The sequence below is a fragment of the Silurus aristotelis genome (assembly GCF_946808225.1).
Source record: "Silurus aristotelis genome assembly, chromosome: 6".
Classification (NCBI taxonomy): Eukaryota; Metazoa; Chordata; class Actinopteri; order Siluriformes; family Siluridae; genus Silurus; species Silurus aristotelis.
Window position 1 is genome coordinate 30721104 of NC_139579.1, and position 16853 is coordinate 30737956.

General features: G+C 41.2%; 1 protein-coding gene and 1 long non-coding RNA gene across 2 annotated transcripts in view; one reads left to right on the forward strand and one right to left on the reverse strand.

The window, feature by feature from the left end:
* Positions 1–16853, forward strand: part of rps6ka1 (ribosomal protein S6 kinase a, polypeptide 1) — a 97126-nt gene that overhangs the window by 18557 nt on the left and 61716 nt on the right. The window contains exon 2 of the mRNA XM_083544638.1: positions 922–966. Coding sequence (XP_083400764.1) covers positions 922–966 — 45 coding nt within the window. The remainder of the gene's footprint in view (positions 1–921; positions 967–16853) is intronic.
* On the reverse strand, positions 5429–10787 carry LOC310727978. Its single transcript, XR_014534152.1, has 4 exons — positions 10140–10787; positions 8655–9558; positions 6955–7817; positions 5429–6852 (listed from the first exon to the last, which is right to left on the reverse strand). It is a non-coding gene; the product is annotated as an uncharacterized lncRNA (long non-coding RNA).

The following is a 16853-nucleotide window of genomic DNA, read 5'->3' on the forward strand; positions in this document are numbered from 1 at the left end:
GCTTCAAATTCACCAATCTCCAGACAACCGTTCTGTTGCATTTGTGCGCTAGCTAATCTTTTTTGTTTGGGTTTTTTTTTTTTGACACACGCAAGATCCGTATGCGCTTATTTTAAACATTCCATTCCTAGACTCTATTTTCTCTTCTAATAACCTCCATTCTATCGGGAAGATGTTCCACTAGATTCCGGGGAGGATTGTGAGAGATTTATTTAGCCGTTAGTAAAGTCGGGTACTGATGGAGGTGAGGGAAGGAGGTTCCTGGGGTGATTCACATACATCATGTTCAATAAGGTTTAGAGCTCTATAGCAGGAGATCTTCTACTCCAACCCATGCAAGCATATCTTCACGCTTTGCACAGGGGGGCGTGGTCATGCTGAAACAGGTTTGGGTCTCATAGTTTGGGCAAAGTGGAAATGTCATGCTACAGAGAAGTCCTATACAATTGATTTGATTTGACAATTGTGTGCTTTCAGGATTGTGGTAAAATCATATATGGCTGGAAAAGTCAAAGGTGTCCCCCCTTTTTTTTCCCCCCATGCAATATATGCACCGGTTCTGCATACTGTAATGCTTAACTTTATGGATACTGTAGAGGATTGAGTCTGAGCTGTGTTTGTTTTTTTCCTTCTTACTTTGGCTTGAACTGTGTGTAATGGAGTGGTTTGTTTGAATAGGCTTTAATAAAGGGCTTTGCATGTGCATGCATGTGCCGGAGCACTTGCCTTGGCGTGTGTGTGTTTGCGTGCCTGCGCACATGTGCAAAGCTATAAGAATGGCTGGGGGAGGGCAGGGGTGTATAAGGAACTGGGGTGGGGTGTGTGTGGGGTTGACTTAGACATGCATTTGCACACTTTGTCAGCAAAATTAAACACCTGTCCTCTGAAATCCGTCTTCTTTGTTTGTTTGTTTTTCCACAGAACGGACAAAGCACCGCTGAAGATGGAGTTGCTCCAGGGGTCAAGGTAACACTAGTTCTTCATAGTCATGTGCTTTTATCCAGTTAAGGAGAAGTAAGCGTGGTGGGGTTGGATTTGGATGCACGCACGTTCGTGTGCACGCACACACACACACACACACAGACACACACACACAGACACACACAGACACACACACACTATTGAAGTGACCTTTAAATCCAAAGACTAAAACAGATTGGATTGCTCATATTAGCATCTAATTAGCTCATTTAAATTAATTTGTTGGGAAACAGATTTCAGGGATGCAATTACAAGCCGAATCAGCAGTTTAGTGGTTTATTAAACATATTAAGGTCCATTAGAAAGAGTTTACACTTATTATTTAGGTTTATTTTATTTTATATGGATCCGCACACACACCGCCGCACAGCACAGATTATGGATTGGATCATGGATCCGCGAATACAACGTCCAATCAGATACCAGGGCAGCATTTCAGGTCGATATCAGGGTCTAGATGTCTCTAGGGTTGTGCTTTGTGGGGGGAGTTTAACAATACACACTGTACGGACAAAAGTATTGGAACACCCGGGTTTTCCAGCCACATGTGACTCTCAGTGATGACAAAGTTGGAGAGACACAATTGTATAGGATGTGTAGCATGAATCTTCCCTTCATTTAAGACGCAATAATTAGATTTGATTGGAAAATTCAAACAAATCAATAATTTATTGATCGATTGATTTTTTTTTTTTTTTTGGGGGGGGGGGGGCAGGTTGCCAGGGTGTATCTCTGCAGTACATTTGGAGAAAACAACTGCATAATCTGTGTTTTTTTTTTTAATTTATTTAATTTTATAATCTCTGCACCAAACTAAAACAGATATCAAATCCCCTGCTCACCTAACCTGATTAATTAATTGATTTAATAATTAAAGCAAAATGTTCATAATAAAAAAATTTTAATAATTTTTTTTCATAAAAAGATTTAAATAAACGTGACTAATAAAAATTGGTTTTGGCCAAAAAAAAAATACCCTCAATGATCTTGTTTCCATTATTGTGAGTGAATTTTTTCATTCTTTATTTAGTCATAAACCAGTAGGAGTAAACACACTTTATACAAGCCAAAGGCCAGAATCAGACATTTGGTGCCACAGATGATATTAGTATCGGCATCTCTTAGAAGTGAGATGTTAAACTGCTGGTGCAGATGCCTACAGCTGTACATGCTTTTTGAACATCCAGTTTAACATTCAGTCCCCAGTTGCTGTTATAATAACTTCCACTTTTCGGAGGAGGATTCAACAAAGGCTAAATTCTGTAGTCTTGACAGGTTCACCAGCCCATTAATGGCCGTTTCAGACGTTTTCCTGTAGTGTGACTTCTCAAACCAAGAACCAATAGGAGCATTGAACCTGATGACGTGATAAGCGTGATTAGACCACCTCAGGGAAAATGTGGTAGTTGGTACTGCTAGTTACCATTAGCGAGAGAACGGCGGAATGACGTAAAACATCGGACGAGTCCTTTTCTCGTGTCTCAGTTTTTGAATCCCGTACGGTCTGACATTATAGGATTAAATGGGATCCCTCTGGCACTTTCTACACTAATCCGGATAAATCTGAAAATGGCATTTTTTTATTTTTTATTTTTTTTTGTCTAAAAACAATCTGCGACCGCAGTATCGTTTTCAACCGTTTCCCAAAACTTGCTTATGTAACACCGAAACGTCTGAAAATACTTAAGTCCTTGTACTGCACTGTAGGTAACACGTTTCAACCCGTGTAATTTCTGCCTGGCGTTTTAAATGTCATGGCAATGACAAAAAAAAATGTAGCAACATTCGCAAAGGACTATTAAAAAATTGCACACTGTGTGCCCAGCATTAGCTAAAAGCATGTATTATCCAACGTTAAGTGGGAGGGGGCTTCGTTGTCACCGCCCCTTCCTGCCCCCTCTCTTCACTCAGAGTCCAATGCGAGTTCATAAGTGTTTTTGAACATGTCTGAGTGTTTGAAGTACTGGCCAACCTTTAGAAATGGCCTTTTCAGAGTTATAGCAGCCGATCTCCATCTCGCTCTTTGAGCATTTCAGCTGCGATGGAGAAAATGTAATCAATGCGAAAGCACTCAAATCTTTCTGGCAATGTGAAATGCCAGTGCAACTGGTGACGATCGTTTGGAGTATTTCTGTGTCTTCAGCTGCAAGATGAAAATAAAGCGCACACATTCGGCATTTACACATTTGTATTAGCATACTGTATGTTATTAGCGGTTCAGTTTTGCTTAGTTTTTTCTCATTTATTTCGGTAAATCTCCCAGGCATCACAGTGAGACTCTCTCTCTCTCTCTCTCTCTCTCTCTCTCTGTCTCTCTCTCTCTCTCTCTCTCTCTCTCTCTCTCTCTCTCTCTCTCTCTCTCTCTCCCCCCCCCCATAGGCTTATCTGACCTGGTTCCTCTTTCTTTCTTCACTTCTCCTTTTCCCTGCTTTTGCAAAACACAGCAGCTTCCCTGTTTGCTAAAAAAAATCCCTTCATATAGTTTGGTGTTGAGTGCAGTTGTTTACCCTGCAGTCACGTCTAGATCGAAATGCTTTCTTAGCTTCTGGTGAACCTGCCGGGATTGTCTTTAGCAGGAGAAGGCAAGCCATAAATCTGCGATTGAGACAGGTTGTTTCGGGTCTGTGTGCTGAGCATGTGTGTGTCTGTGAGCGTGTGAATGAACGACACTCGCAGCAGGTCTGTTAGTGACACAAGCTAAAAGAAGCCTGACTGCTAATGAGTTTGAGCCGGATTATCACCGGTCTACAGAATAACGAGGCCACACACACACACACACACACACACACACACACACACACACACACACACACACACACACACACACACACACACACATGCACTCAATCATTCATGCATTTTAGGGCAGTTTCTCCCATTCTTCTTTGCAGAACCTTTCAAGCTCCATCAGGTTGAATGGGGAGCGTAAGTGCACAGCCATTCCCAGAGTCATCTCGTAGACACTCCTTTGTTATCTTGACTGTGTGCTTAGGGTCGTTGTTCTGTTGGAAGATGAACCATCGCCCCAGTCTGAAGTCCAGAGCGATCTGAAGCAGGTTTTCATAAATGATGTCTCTGTACATTGCTGCATTCATCTTTCCCTCGATCCAAAATAGTTCCTGCTGCTAAAAAACATCCCCACAGCCTCCATTCTCAGGCCACACCTTTATTAATAGGTCACGCCCCTGGTATTAACATGTGCCAAGGCCACACCTATCTATATCTATATCTATATATATATATATATATACAGTACAGACCAAAAGTTTGGACACACCTTTTCATTCAAAGAGTTTTCTTTATTTTCATGACTATGTAAATTGTAGAGTCACACTGAAGGCATCAAGGGCTATTTGACCAAGAAGGAGAGTGATGGGGTGCTGCGCCAGATGACCTGGCCTCCACAGTCACCGGACCTGAACCCAATCGAGATGGTTTAGGGGTGAGCTGGACCGCAGAGTGAAGGCAAAAGGGCCAACAAGTGCCAAGCATCTCTCGGGGAACTCCTTCAAGACTGTTGGAAGACCATTTCAGGTGACTACCTCTTGAAGCTCATCAAGAGAATGCCAAGAGTGTGCAAAGCAGTAATCAAAGCAAAAGGTGGCTACTTTGAAGAACCTACAATATGACATTTTTCAGTTGTTTCACACTTTTTTGTTATGTATATAATTCCATATATAATTCCACATGTGTTCATTCATAGTTTTGATGCCTTCAGTGTGAATCTACAATTTTCATATATATATATATATATATATTGTAAACTCTCGAGAGAAATAATTGTGAAAGGAAGGAGGAAGACAGTGAACAATGACTTTCTTGGTAGGCTACTGTTTAGATACAAGTCGTGTAACAGACACTGTCTTTCATTAAAGCCTGTGTAAAGTTCATTAGTTTCACCTGTAGACACACTGCGGCTTATACACAGGTGCGGCTTATTTATGTTCAAAATAAAAATCTTTGTCAAATTTAGTGGGTGTGGTTTATATTTGGGTGCGTTTAATAGTCCAGAAATTACGGTATATATATATATATATATATATATATATATATAATATATATATATATATATATATATATATATATATATATATATATATATATATATGTGTACGGTAATTTCTGGACTATTAAACGGTAATATATATACCGTCACACCTCATTTTGTTTATTAGGCTCCATCACTTTTATTATTTATTATGTTTCTATCATTAGTGTTCAGAGGCCACGCCTCTATTATTATAGTTTAGAGGCCACACCTCTATTATTTAAATAAAGAAGTCACCCCTCTTTTCTTAGGCCACTTTGACATTATAAGCATATGCGGAAGCCACGCCTTTATATTCAGCACTCCATTATAAGCCACACCTTTATTCGCTAGCATTCACAGAGACCATAACTCCATTATCTCTCACACAAGTGTTTGGGTTAAATAGTGTGTGGTGCAGTGTGTGTGTGCGCGCGTGTGTGTGTGTGAGTGCAAAAAAAATAAAATGAGCCTGTAGTCGTGACTAGTAGATATTAATGAGACGCCCACACACACACTCCATCACCCCTATATACCGTGTCCTCTCTCTCTTACTCTCAATATACACAAGTATTACTACATTACAGGGACTCACAAGTCTGTGTTTCAGTGACGAAAAGAGCTGCATTAAAAATGGCAATCTTTACAATAATAAAAATAGAACATTTTTACAACAGATTAACTTTGTGTGTAACAGTGTAGCATGCCCAACTTTCTTCACTCGTAGTGACGTTTCCGTTCAAACCGACCCGCAATGGCTCCGAGGACTCCTTCTCCAAGGAATCTTCTCCTGAATTCTGCACATGATGTGAATGTTATTATCATGAGGTCGTAATTGCAGTCTAGTGCTAATTTACACTGTTCATACAATGTGTTAAACAGCTACAATGTTTGAAAGTTTGGGGGTTTGAGCCTCATTAATGCCAAGCTGCCACTTTTGGGCCCTTAAACAAGGCCCTTAATCTTCTATGCTTCCGAGGTGCTGCATCGTGGTTGCACACCCAAACATTCTCCCTGCCTCTTAACATCGCTGGAATATGCAGAGGAAGAATTGTACTGTACAGGTATAATGTTTTTCTCACAATATTGCACATATGAAGATAAATGTACTGCATGACCTTATTAAAATGAATATTTAATGTATAATTCATGAATGTTTATAGAGATAACGGGTGTCTCAGGCACAAACATCGAAACATCGTTCTCCCAAATGAAACATTAGACAGGATGCACGTCTTCGGTCGTTGTTTCCTGCGCATTGTTTGGTCTCCGGATGTTTATGTTAAAGTAGTAAAAAAAAAAAAAAAAAAAGTGATCCCAAGTGTGAGTTCATTCCCTGCACAGAGTTCCTGTTTCCACTATTTGTTACGTTACAGCCTAATTCCAGAATGGATTAAATTCATTATTTTCCTCAAAATTCTACAAACAATATCACATAATGACAACGTGGAAAAAGTTTGTTTCAAATCTTTCTATCCAAATGTATTTAATGTACGAAATGAAAAAAATAAAATAAAATCACGTTCATAAGTACATTCACAGTTGAAGCTCATTTGGCACCAATTTCAGCCTCTAGTCTTTTTGAGTTTGATGCTACAAACCTGACACGTATTTTTGGGCAGTTTCTCTTATTCTTCTTTGCGGAACGTCTCAAGTTCTATCAGGTTGGATGGGAAGTGTCAGTGCACAGCTATTTTCAAATCTCTCCAGAGATGTTCAATCAGGTTCAAGTCTGAGCTCTGAGCCACTCAAAGACATTCACAGAGTCCCGTAGCCACTCCTTTGTTATGTAAAGTGTGTGCTCTGAGTAGTTGTCCTGTCGGAAGATGAATCATTGCCCCAGTCTGAGGTCCAAAGTGCTCTGGAGCAGGTTTTAATCAAGGACGTCCCTGTACATTGCTGCATTTATCTTTCCCTTTGATCCCAACAATTTTTCAAGTTCCTGCTGCTAAAAACATCTCCACAGCATGATGCTGCCACCACCATGCTTCACTGTAGGGATGGTATTGGCCAGGTGATTAGCGGTGCCTGGTTTCCTTCAGACATGATGCTTGGCATTCAGATCAAGATCATCAGTCTTGGTTTCTCATGGTCTGAGAGTCCTTTAGGTGCCTTTTGGTAAACTCCAGACGGGCGGTCATGTGCCTTTTACTGAGGAGTAGCTTCCGTCTGGCCACTTTACCATACAGGCCTGACTGGTGGAGTGCTGCAGAGAGGGTTGTTCTTCTGGAAGGTTCTCTAGCATCATGTGATAATCGGGTTTTTGGTCATCTCTCTGACGGTCCGTGATCCCGTGATCGCTCAGTTTGGCCAGGTGGCTCTGCTTTAGTAAGAGTCCTGGTGGTTCCAAACTTCTTCCATTAACAGATGATGGAGGCCACTGTGCTCATTGGGACATTTGATGCTGCAGAAATGTTTGTCCCCTTCCCCAGATCTGTGCCTCGACACAATCCTGTCTCTGAGGTCTACAGACAATTCCTTGGACTTCATGGCTTGGTTTGTGCTCTGACCTGCACTGTGGGACCTTCTATAGACCTTTCCACATGTCCAATCATCTGGATTTACCACAAGTGGACTCCAATCAAGTTGTAGAAACATCTCAAGGATGATCAGTGGAAACAGAATGCACCTGAGTTCAATTTTGAGTGTCATGGCAAAGGCTGTGAAAACTAATGTACATGTGATTTTTGTTTTTTATTATTAATACATTTGCAAAGATTTCAAACAAACTTCTTCCACGGCGTCATTATTGGGTTTTGTTAGTAGAATATTGAGGAAAATAATGAATGTAATCTATTTTGGAATAATGCTGTAAACAGTGTTTAACGCGTTACTGTAACGCAGTTACTTTTGACAGTAACTAATACTGTACTGCATAACTTTTTTAAATAAAGTAACTTCGTTAGCGTATGGTTCGTTACCCGTTACTTTTATAAATGAATGAAATTGGGCTGAAGTGTAGATTACAGTCTGACCTGTTTACAGCAGAGACGCATTGTAGGATTGGTGGATAAACCACTGTAAACATAAAGAAGACGCACTGTGGGCGTGTCTCTGTTTATTCAGGTCTGTGCGGCAGTAATGGCGAGTCGAGGCGACAGCAAGACGAGTTTCTCAAAGTGGAAGACAAAAACGTTTTAGTCAAATGTAAGCTTTTCTGGCTCGAAGCTCGTATCTACTGCGATAAACAGCAACTCCAATCTGTCAAAGCTCCTCCAGAAACTACACTGTTGATAGTTTTCATACTTCAGCTGTGAAAGGAACATGTTTAAGAGCTCAACACAACAGCTTTTATGATGCAGAATCCACTTTAGCTTTTGATTGTGAATATATTATTCAGCTTGTTTTGTTATTTATTTCAGAAATCCTTGTGATATATTCAGTTTGTGCTGCTCTGACTTTAATAAAATAGTGTTTAAAAATTACTGTGTGTTTAAGTCAGTTTTGTGTTTGTAGACCAGAACGCATAAAAAGGCATTAATGGGAACATTAAAGAAGGTTCTTTAAAAAAAAGAACTAAAAAGTTACTTTTAACAGTACCGCATTAATTTTTGGTGTAAATAATCAAAAGTAACAGTTTTCACTTTTTGAATGAAGTAACGAGTAACTGTAACTAGTTACTATTTCTTAGTAACGAGGACAACACTGGCTGTAACATAACAAATGTGGAAGAAGTGAAGCTCTGTGGAAACTTTATTTTGAAAGCTATTTTGACAATAATGTCTGTATGTTGCGTTGTTTCAAGAAGGACAGTAAATCTGTACTGCCATGTTTGTAACGATCAGTCTGTTGTGAATGCGGTGAGCGGTTTAGAAACGTTGCCTTATTATTTTCCCAGTATACTCATTTATTAAACTATAGAAACCTTATTTGGTTATTTTATCTTTTACTCTTAAGAAACATTCCGATTTTGCACGGAAACAGTGAAACCGTACCATAAACCAGTGTACAGCGTTGTTTCCCGACCAGCACCGAGTTTGTCGAGTGGATTTGAAAGAGCAACAGCTGCTGCATGACGTATCCAAAAAAACACGATACCGAATTTACACACGACAGATCCACAATAGTGTGATTAATTGTCCTGGTGCGTCTGCGCCTTGCAGCTGTTAGCATCTGTGCTCTGCAATGCGTTTTATTCTATCCGGTGATTGTAGGAACCATGTACCTTCTTCTGTTATCACTTGTGTCAAGCTTAATGATGAAAAATGAAACCATATACACCTATTGTGTGTGAGTGTGTGTGTGTGTGTGAGAGAGAGAGAGAAAGAGAGAGAGATGAAGTGTGTTAATGTGAGCTTTAGTCCATTAGATACACTATATTGCCAAAAGTTTGTGGACACCTGACCATAAGATTGAACATCCCATTCCACATTGTCTCCATTTGCCCCTTTAATAATCTCCACTCTTTTGGAAAGATGTTCCACTAGATTTTGAAGAGATTTGTGAAGATCCATTCAGCCACAAGGGTGTAATGTTCATATTTCCGCTTCCAAAACTATCCTATAGCGTTGCTGCTGTTATGTTTTCCACAATTCCGCAAAGACGCGTCACTAGATTTCGGAGTACGCCAGTGAAGAGGCCGAACGGTGTCCTGTTGAGGGTTGTAACGTTTAACGGTGCAAAATCGATGAAAATACGTGACTATTAAAGTCGGTCGAGATGTTAAAACGAATCGTGATGAATTTTTTGTATTGCTTCATTTTGGCTTTTTCCGGAAGACTAAAAATGAAAGCAGCGAGCTGGAAACGGACAAAACAACAAACATGATGTATAAATAATCAGTATACTGAGAAGCTCCAGTCATCTCTGTCTTCATGTAAATTATGCTATTACTTAGCCAAACCTCACTAAAAATAGATTTTTTTATTTATTTTTTTTTACATTTTTTTTTATAATTGAATGTAATAAGTCTCATGTACCGGAAAAGAGGAAGGCCAAGGAGGAGGTTCATGGATGTGGTGAGGGAAGACATGCAGGTAGTTGGTGTAAAAGAGGCAGATATAGAGGACAGGGTGGTATGGAGACGGATGATCCGCTGTGGCGACCCCTAATGGGAGCAGCCGAAAGAAGAAGAAGAAGAAGAAGTAGTCTCATGTAAAATCTCAGAACCACCAACCTGAAATTCATTCACACAAATAACTTATTTTGAACAATAGAAAAGAAAGTTGATGGTATAAACTTTTTCAACCATATAGGTATGTACCTTTTCCTGTCCATCTTCATCCATCTGAGTCTTCCTCAACCGGTTATACATGTCTATCTAACTGTTGTTCTTCTGGTGTTTATAGTTCAAAAGGTTTGAGGAGTAAATACCATATAAATGACAACCAAAGTGATCTGTTATTGCTATATATGTTTTCCCCATAAGTTAAACACTGGTCAAGGAAGAGTATCTCTTGACCAGTAAACATTTCCCAGCCAATCCTAAAATGAACAACATTGATTGCATAACACAAAACGCCTAACACATATAACACGATTACAACGTGCGTCTGTTTTAATGGCAAAACCATACAATGCTTTTTTCTGCTGTATAAAAGGAAGGATTTCAACTACTGGTCTAACCCATTGGAGCTTTATTTATTATTATAATTTTTTAAAATTATTATTCATTTATTTGTTTTACAATTAGAATTGATTGTTTTTTGATATGAAATATATTTTACAAAAAAATGTCTAGCATTCAAATGGTTTTGTCTGAAAAATATTAAAAGGCTACTTTTTGATTGATGTTTTATCTTAAATTCTAATAAAAAAAAAAAATCAAAACAACAAAAAATATAACGAGAAAATCTTATCGTCAATCCAGAATCGTAAATCGTATCATGCGATGAGTTTGGTGAATCATTACATCCCTAATCCTAATGGTCCCCATTTTTATCCAGCAGATACCAATTTGTTATTTACAATTTGCTGTACCCATTTGCCCACACCCCCAAAATTGGCTTCAAGTGCCTCTGCTTTAAGCTTGACGTCGCCCCCATTTTATCTCGAAATCCCCCTCTCCTTTATTAACGTGGCGCCTGACGGATTGTGGGAAGAATCGCAGCGGTTAACCCCTGGCCAGACTTTTCATTCTCTTTAGATAAGCGGATATTTCAAAAAAAGAAAGAAAGAAAAGAAAGCGAGGGTTTAAAATGATAGAAATTCATTTTGATTTTTCACGACAGATTCCGGATGCGGTGCAATAAATCAGTATTACAACCTGCTGAGGTGTTTTAGTATTCTGTAGACAGACCTCGCCTGATCTCGAAAAGTGGATTATGAGTTTGAATTGCGTTTTCTGTGTGGGTGTGTGTGTGTGTGTGTGTGTGTGTGTGTGTGTGTGTGTGTGTGTGTGTGTGTGTGTGTGTGTGTGTGTATACACGCACTCCCAGTGGAATAGTGAGGTAGTAAGTGCTTTTTCTGCTCGTGTGAATTTGATTTGTAAACGCTCTAATGTAGTATAATGGCCTCTTAGTTTTGATTTTCACAGCCATATGTGGGTTCCACACGCCACTGCCACTTTAAGAGGGTTTGGGGTGTGTGTGTGTGTGTGTGTGTGTGTGTGTGTGTGTAAGCAAGCATGCGTTTAATAGGGGGTGGTTTGCGCGACAGGCTTTGATATCGTTTTTCCTTCCCACCTCTTTTTTGAGGTCAAATCTCTCTGAAGAGCCAGTCTCGCTCATTAATTTTTCAGCACTCGCCACTGCTTTGTGGCACAGCCGAGTTGCCATGTTACTCGATGCCCACTAGCATTAGTGTTTAAGAGCTAATCCATGGGGGGTCGGGGATGGGGGGCAATCAGAGTGTGTTTGGGTTCAAAGCTTTGAATCAGCCCGAGCGTTTAGACCGGCGCAGTTGGCTGTCTGAGACCTGCAGCTAAACATGCAGTGCATTGTGGGAGATCAGGGTCTCGGATTTAAGACTCGTTTGTTGCCATGAGACCTTTTCAAAAGATCATCCAACTCAGGGTTTTCCTTTGTGTACAGATTTGCCAGCAGGAAATGTGGATCTTCATAACTGAGGCCAATGCATTTTGCATCTCGATGCACAGCCAACAATACAATACATAAAAGATACGTATGAAGCAGCTACCGATGCGCTATGATTCCCCCATAATGCGATGCAGCGCGATTTGATTCGATTCAACGCAATACCATTCAATTCAATACGATGCAACTCAAAATGTTACAGACAGACAGCAAACCATCAATTTACTCAAGTGTCTTCTGACTTCTAACACATGGCTCCTTCACAAACACACCTTTATAGTGCAGATAAAAGATGAAATAAAACCAGATGTTCTGTCTCCAAGAAGATGCAGCTCTACCTCTGCCATGTTAATCTGTATTCCATGTATCTTTCAGGACACGCCTCGGTCTCCGTACTGTTACCTCGTCATATTCACAAGGAGAAATTCGATCTACATATAAAATATTGGTCACAAATTATTGGTCACTTTTTAAATAATAAAAGTATCGGGCATCTACTGATGATTTTTTATATAAATAAATGCAAATATGTTCAAAACGATGCATCACGATAAAAATGGCGTGTAAATCTTCTTCTTCTTCTTTCGGCTGCTCCCATTAGGGGTCGCCACAGCGGATCATCCGTCTCCATACCACCCTGTCCTCTATATCTGCCTCTTTTACACCAACTACCTGCATGTCTTCCCTCACCACATCCATGAACCTCCTCCTTGGCCTTCCTCTTTTCCTCCTACCTGGTGGCTCCATCTTCAGCATTTTTCTACCAATATAATTCATGTCCCTTCTCTGCACATGTCCAAACCATCTCAATCTCGCCTCCCTCACCTTGTCACCAAAACATCCTACATGTGCTGTCCCTCTAATAAACTCATTTCTAATCTTGTCCATCCTCGTCACTCCCAACGAAAACCTCAACATCTTCAGCTCTGCTACCTCCAGCTCCACCTCCTGTCTTTTACTCAATGCCACTGTCTCTAATCCATACAACATCGCAGGTCTCACCACAGTCCTATAAACTTTCCCTTTCATTCTTGCAGATACTCTTCTATCACAAATCACTCCTGTCACTCTTCTCCACCCACTCCACCCTGCCTGCACTCTTTTCTTTACTTCCCTAACACACTTTCCATTACTTTGCACTGTTGACCCCAGGTACCTGAACTCCTCCACCTTCTCCACCTCTTCTCCCTGCAACCGCATCACTCCACTGCCCTCCCTCTCATTCACACACATGTACTCTGTCTTACTCCTACTGACTTTCATTCCCCTTCTCTCCAGCGCATATCTCCACCTCTCCAGGCTCTTCTCAACCTGCTCTCTACTCTCACCACAAATCACAATATCATCTGCAAACATCATAGTCCAGGGAGACTCCTGTCTGACCTCGTCCGTCAACCTGTCCATCACCACTGCAAACAGGAAAGGGCTCAGGGCCGATCCTTGATGCAGTCCAACCTTCACCCTGAACCAGTCTGTCGTACCTACTGCACACTTTACTGCCGTCACACTGTCCTCATACATGTCCTGCACCACCCTCACATACTTCTCTGACACACCTGATTTACTCATACAATACCACAACTCCTCTCTCGGCACCCTGTCGTACGCTTTCTCTAAATCCACAAATACACAATGCAGCTCCTTCTGTCCTTCTCTATACTTCTCCATCAACATCCTCAAAGCAAATAAGGCATCTGTGGTGCTCTTCCTCGGCATGAAACCATACTGTTGCTCACAGATGGTCACCTCTTCTCTCAGCCTGGCTTCCACTACTCTTTCCCATAACTTCATGGTGTGACTGATCAACTTAATTCCCCTGTAGTTACTGCAGGTCTGCACATCTCCCTTATGCTTAAAGATCGGTACCAGCACACTCCTTCTCCATTCCTCAGGCATCCTCTCCCCTTCCAGAATCCTGTTAAACAATCTGGTTAAAAACTCCACTGCCATCTCTCCTAAACATCTCCACGCTTCTACCGGTATGTCATCTGGTCCAACCGACTTTCCATTCTTCATCCTCTTAATCGCTGCTCTCACTTCCTCCTTACTAATCCTATCTACATCCTGCTTCACCAACTCCACATCCTCCAACCTTCTCTCTCTCTGATTTTCCTCATTCATCAGCTGCTCAAAATACTCCCTCCACCTTCTCAACACACTCTCCTCACTAGTCAACACATTTCCCTCTCCATCCTTTATTGCTCTAACTTGCAGTACATCCTTCCCAGCTCGGTCCCTCTGCTTGGCCAATCGGTATAAATCCTTTTCTCCTTCCTTAGTGTCCAACCTCTTATACAGTTCCTCATATGCCTTTTCCTTGGCTTTCGCCACATCCCTTTTAACCTGCTGCCGCATCTCCTTGTACTCCTGCCTACTTTTCTCATCACTCTGTCGATCCCACTTCTGTTTTGCCAATCTCTTTCCCCTAATGCTCTCCTGCACTTCCTCATTCCACCACCACGTCTTGCTTTCTATTTCCAGATGTCACACCAAGTACTTTTCTAGCTGCCTCCCTCATCACTCCTGCAGTAGTTGCCCAATCATCCGGCACCTCTTTACCACCACCAAGCCCCTGTCTGACCTCTTCCCTGAACCTCACACTACACTCTTCCTCCTTCAGTTTCCACCATCTTATTCTTCTTTCAAACCTTACTTTCCTCCTCTTCTTCTTCGCCTCCAAAACCATCCTACAGACCACCATCCGATGCTGTCTAGCTACACTGTCCCCCGCCAACACCTTACAGTCTCCAATCTCCTTCATGTTGCGTCTCCTACTCAGAAGATAATCCACCTGTGTGCACCTTCCTCCACTCTTATACGTCACCCTATGATCCTCCTTCTTCTTAAAATACGTGTTCACCACTGCCATTTCCATCCTTTTAGCAAAATCTACCACCATCTGCCCTTCCACATTCCTCTCCTTAAAACCATACCTACCCATCACCTCCTCATCACCTCTGTTCCCTTCACCTACATGCCCATTAAAGTCTGCCCCAATCACCAATCGTTCTTTCCTAGGTACACCATCTACCACTTCATCTAATTCACTCCAGAATCTTTCCTTCTCCTCCATCTCACAGCCAACTTGTGGAGCATAGGCACTAATGACATTTATCATCATCCCTTCAACTTCCACCTTCACGATCATCACCCTATCAGAAACTCTCTTCACCTCCACTACACTCTTACTGTCCTTCAGAATCACCCCTACACCATTTCTCTTCCCATCCACACCATGATAAAACAGTTTATACCCACCTCCAATGTTCCTGGCCTTACTCCCTTTCCACTTGGTCTCCTGAACACACAACACATTTACCTTTCTCCTCTCCATCATATCAGCTATCTCTCTCCCTTTACCCGTCATAGTACCAACATTTAAAGTACCAACCCGAACCTCTACTCTCCTACACTGCTCCTTTTCCTGCCGTCTCTGTAGACGCCTTCCTCCTCTCCTTCTCCTCCTTCGGCCAACAGTAGCCCAATTTCCACCGGTACCCTGTCAGCTAACGATACCTGTGGTGGTCGTTGTTAACCCGGGCCTCGACCGATCCGGTATGAAATTCTCATTTGTGATCCGCATATTTGACTTGGCACATGTTTTACGCTGGATGCCCTTCCTAACGCAACCCTCCCCATTTACCCGGGCTTGGGACCGGCACTAAGAGTACACTGGCTTGTGCCCCCCTAATGGCTGGGTTAAAAATGGCGTGTGTAAATGACGTTTGCAAATCGATGCATCACAACTTTTATGCCGACGCACCGATGCAAATCAGGGGATCTAACCATCCCTAATCCCATCCCTAATCCTGCACAAAACCTTCTAAACCCCAGACTCCACACCCAACACCAGAGTTTGACTTCACTTATGCTCTAATAGCAGAATAATATTTAGATGGTAGATGGAATGGAAGAATGGGTGTGGTGCTGAAGTGTGTACAAACTTTAGACTTCATAGTGTACATTCTTATACTGTACATTGAACGGTCATGTATTATTAAGGATTATCGCTCACCACTTTCTATCTGTTTATCATAATATTTAATGTTTGAATTCACAGATGCTAAAATGAATCAGAAACAAAGTGCTGACACTGGAGAATCCTCTCCTCTAAATGAAGCTCTTTACACAGAAAATGTAAGAAATCATGATGCATTGCACTGTATTTGTGCGTTGTATTTTCACACAGGAAATCCACGAAGCACTGTTGTGTAGTTGATAAAATAAACAGTAGTGCGCTCTTATTTATTTATTTATTTATTTTTAAGTACTAACAGCGAAATCAGCCTTGCGTAGTGCAGAGTCAGCGTGTACCCAACTGTGGCGTCTCCTCTCAGTGAGATCATCCGTGTAATTCCAGAAAGAAAGATGTGTCTGCCTTCGTCTTTTACATTATAGAGCTCAGATTGCTGGAACCGACACCCACTGGCTTGAGTCCTGCAATTAGCATACTGTATTACTGAGAGAAGAGAGGAGAGAGAGAGAGAGAGAGAAAGAGAGAGAGAGAGAGAGAGAACGAGAGTAAGTGAGAGAGTATATACATACATAGAGTGTGAGGTGTATATCAAAACACCTCGTATATTCAAATAAGCAAAAAAAAAAAGCAAAAAAAATCTTCTGTGTCCCAAAAATTACAAGGTGAAAAAAATGAACTTTTTCAGTATATTTTATTATACCGTATTTTTCGGACTATAAGCCGCTACTTTTTTCTTTTTTTCTTCATGAATTTTTCCAGGGTTTTTCCCGGTTCAACAAACTTCAAGCCAAAAAACGGAACCCCATAACATTAGACATATTCCTCGGTCTTGCACATATGCAGTAATACCGGGAAAAATGTCTGTCTGTCTGTCTATCTATCCATCTTCATCTGT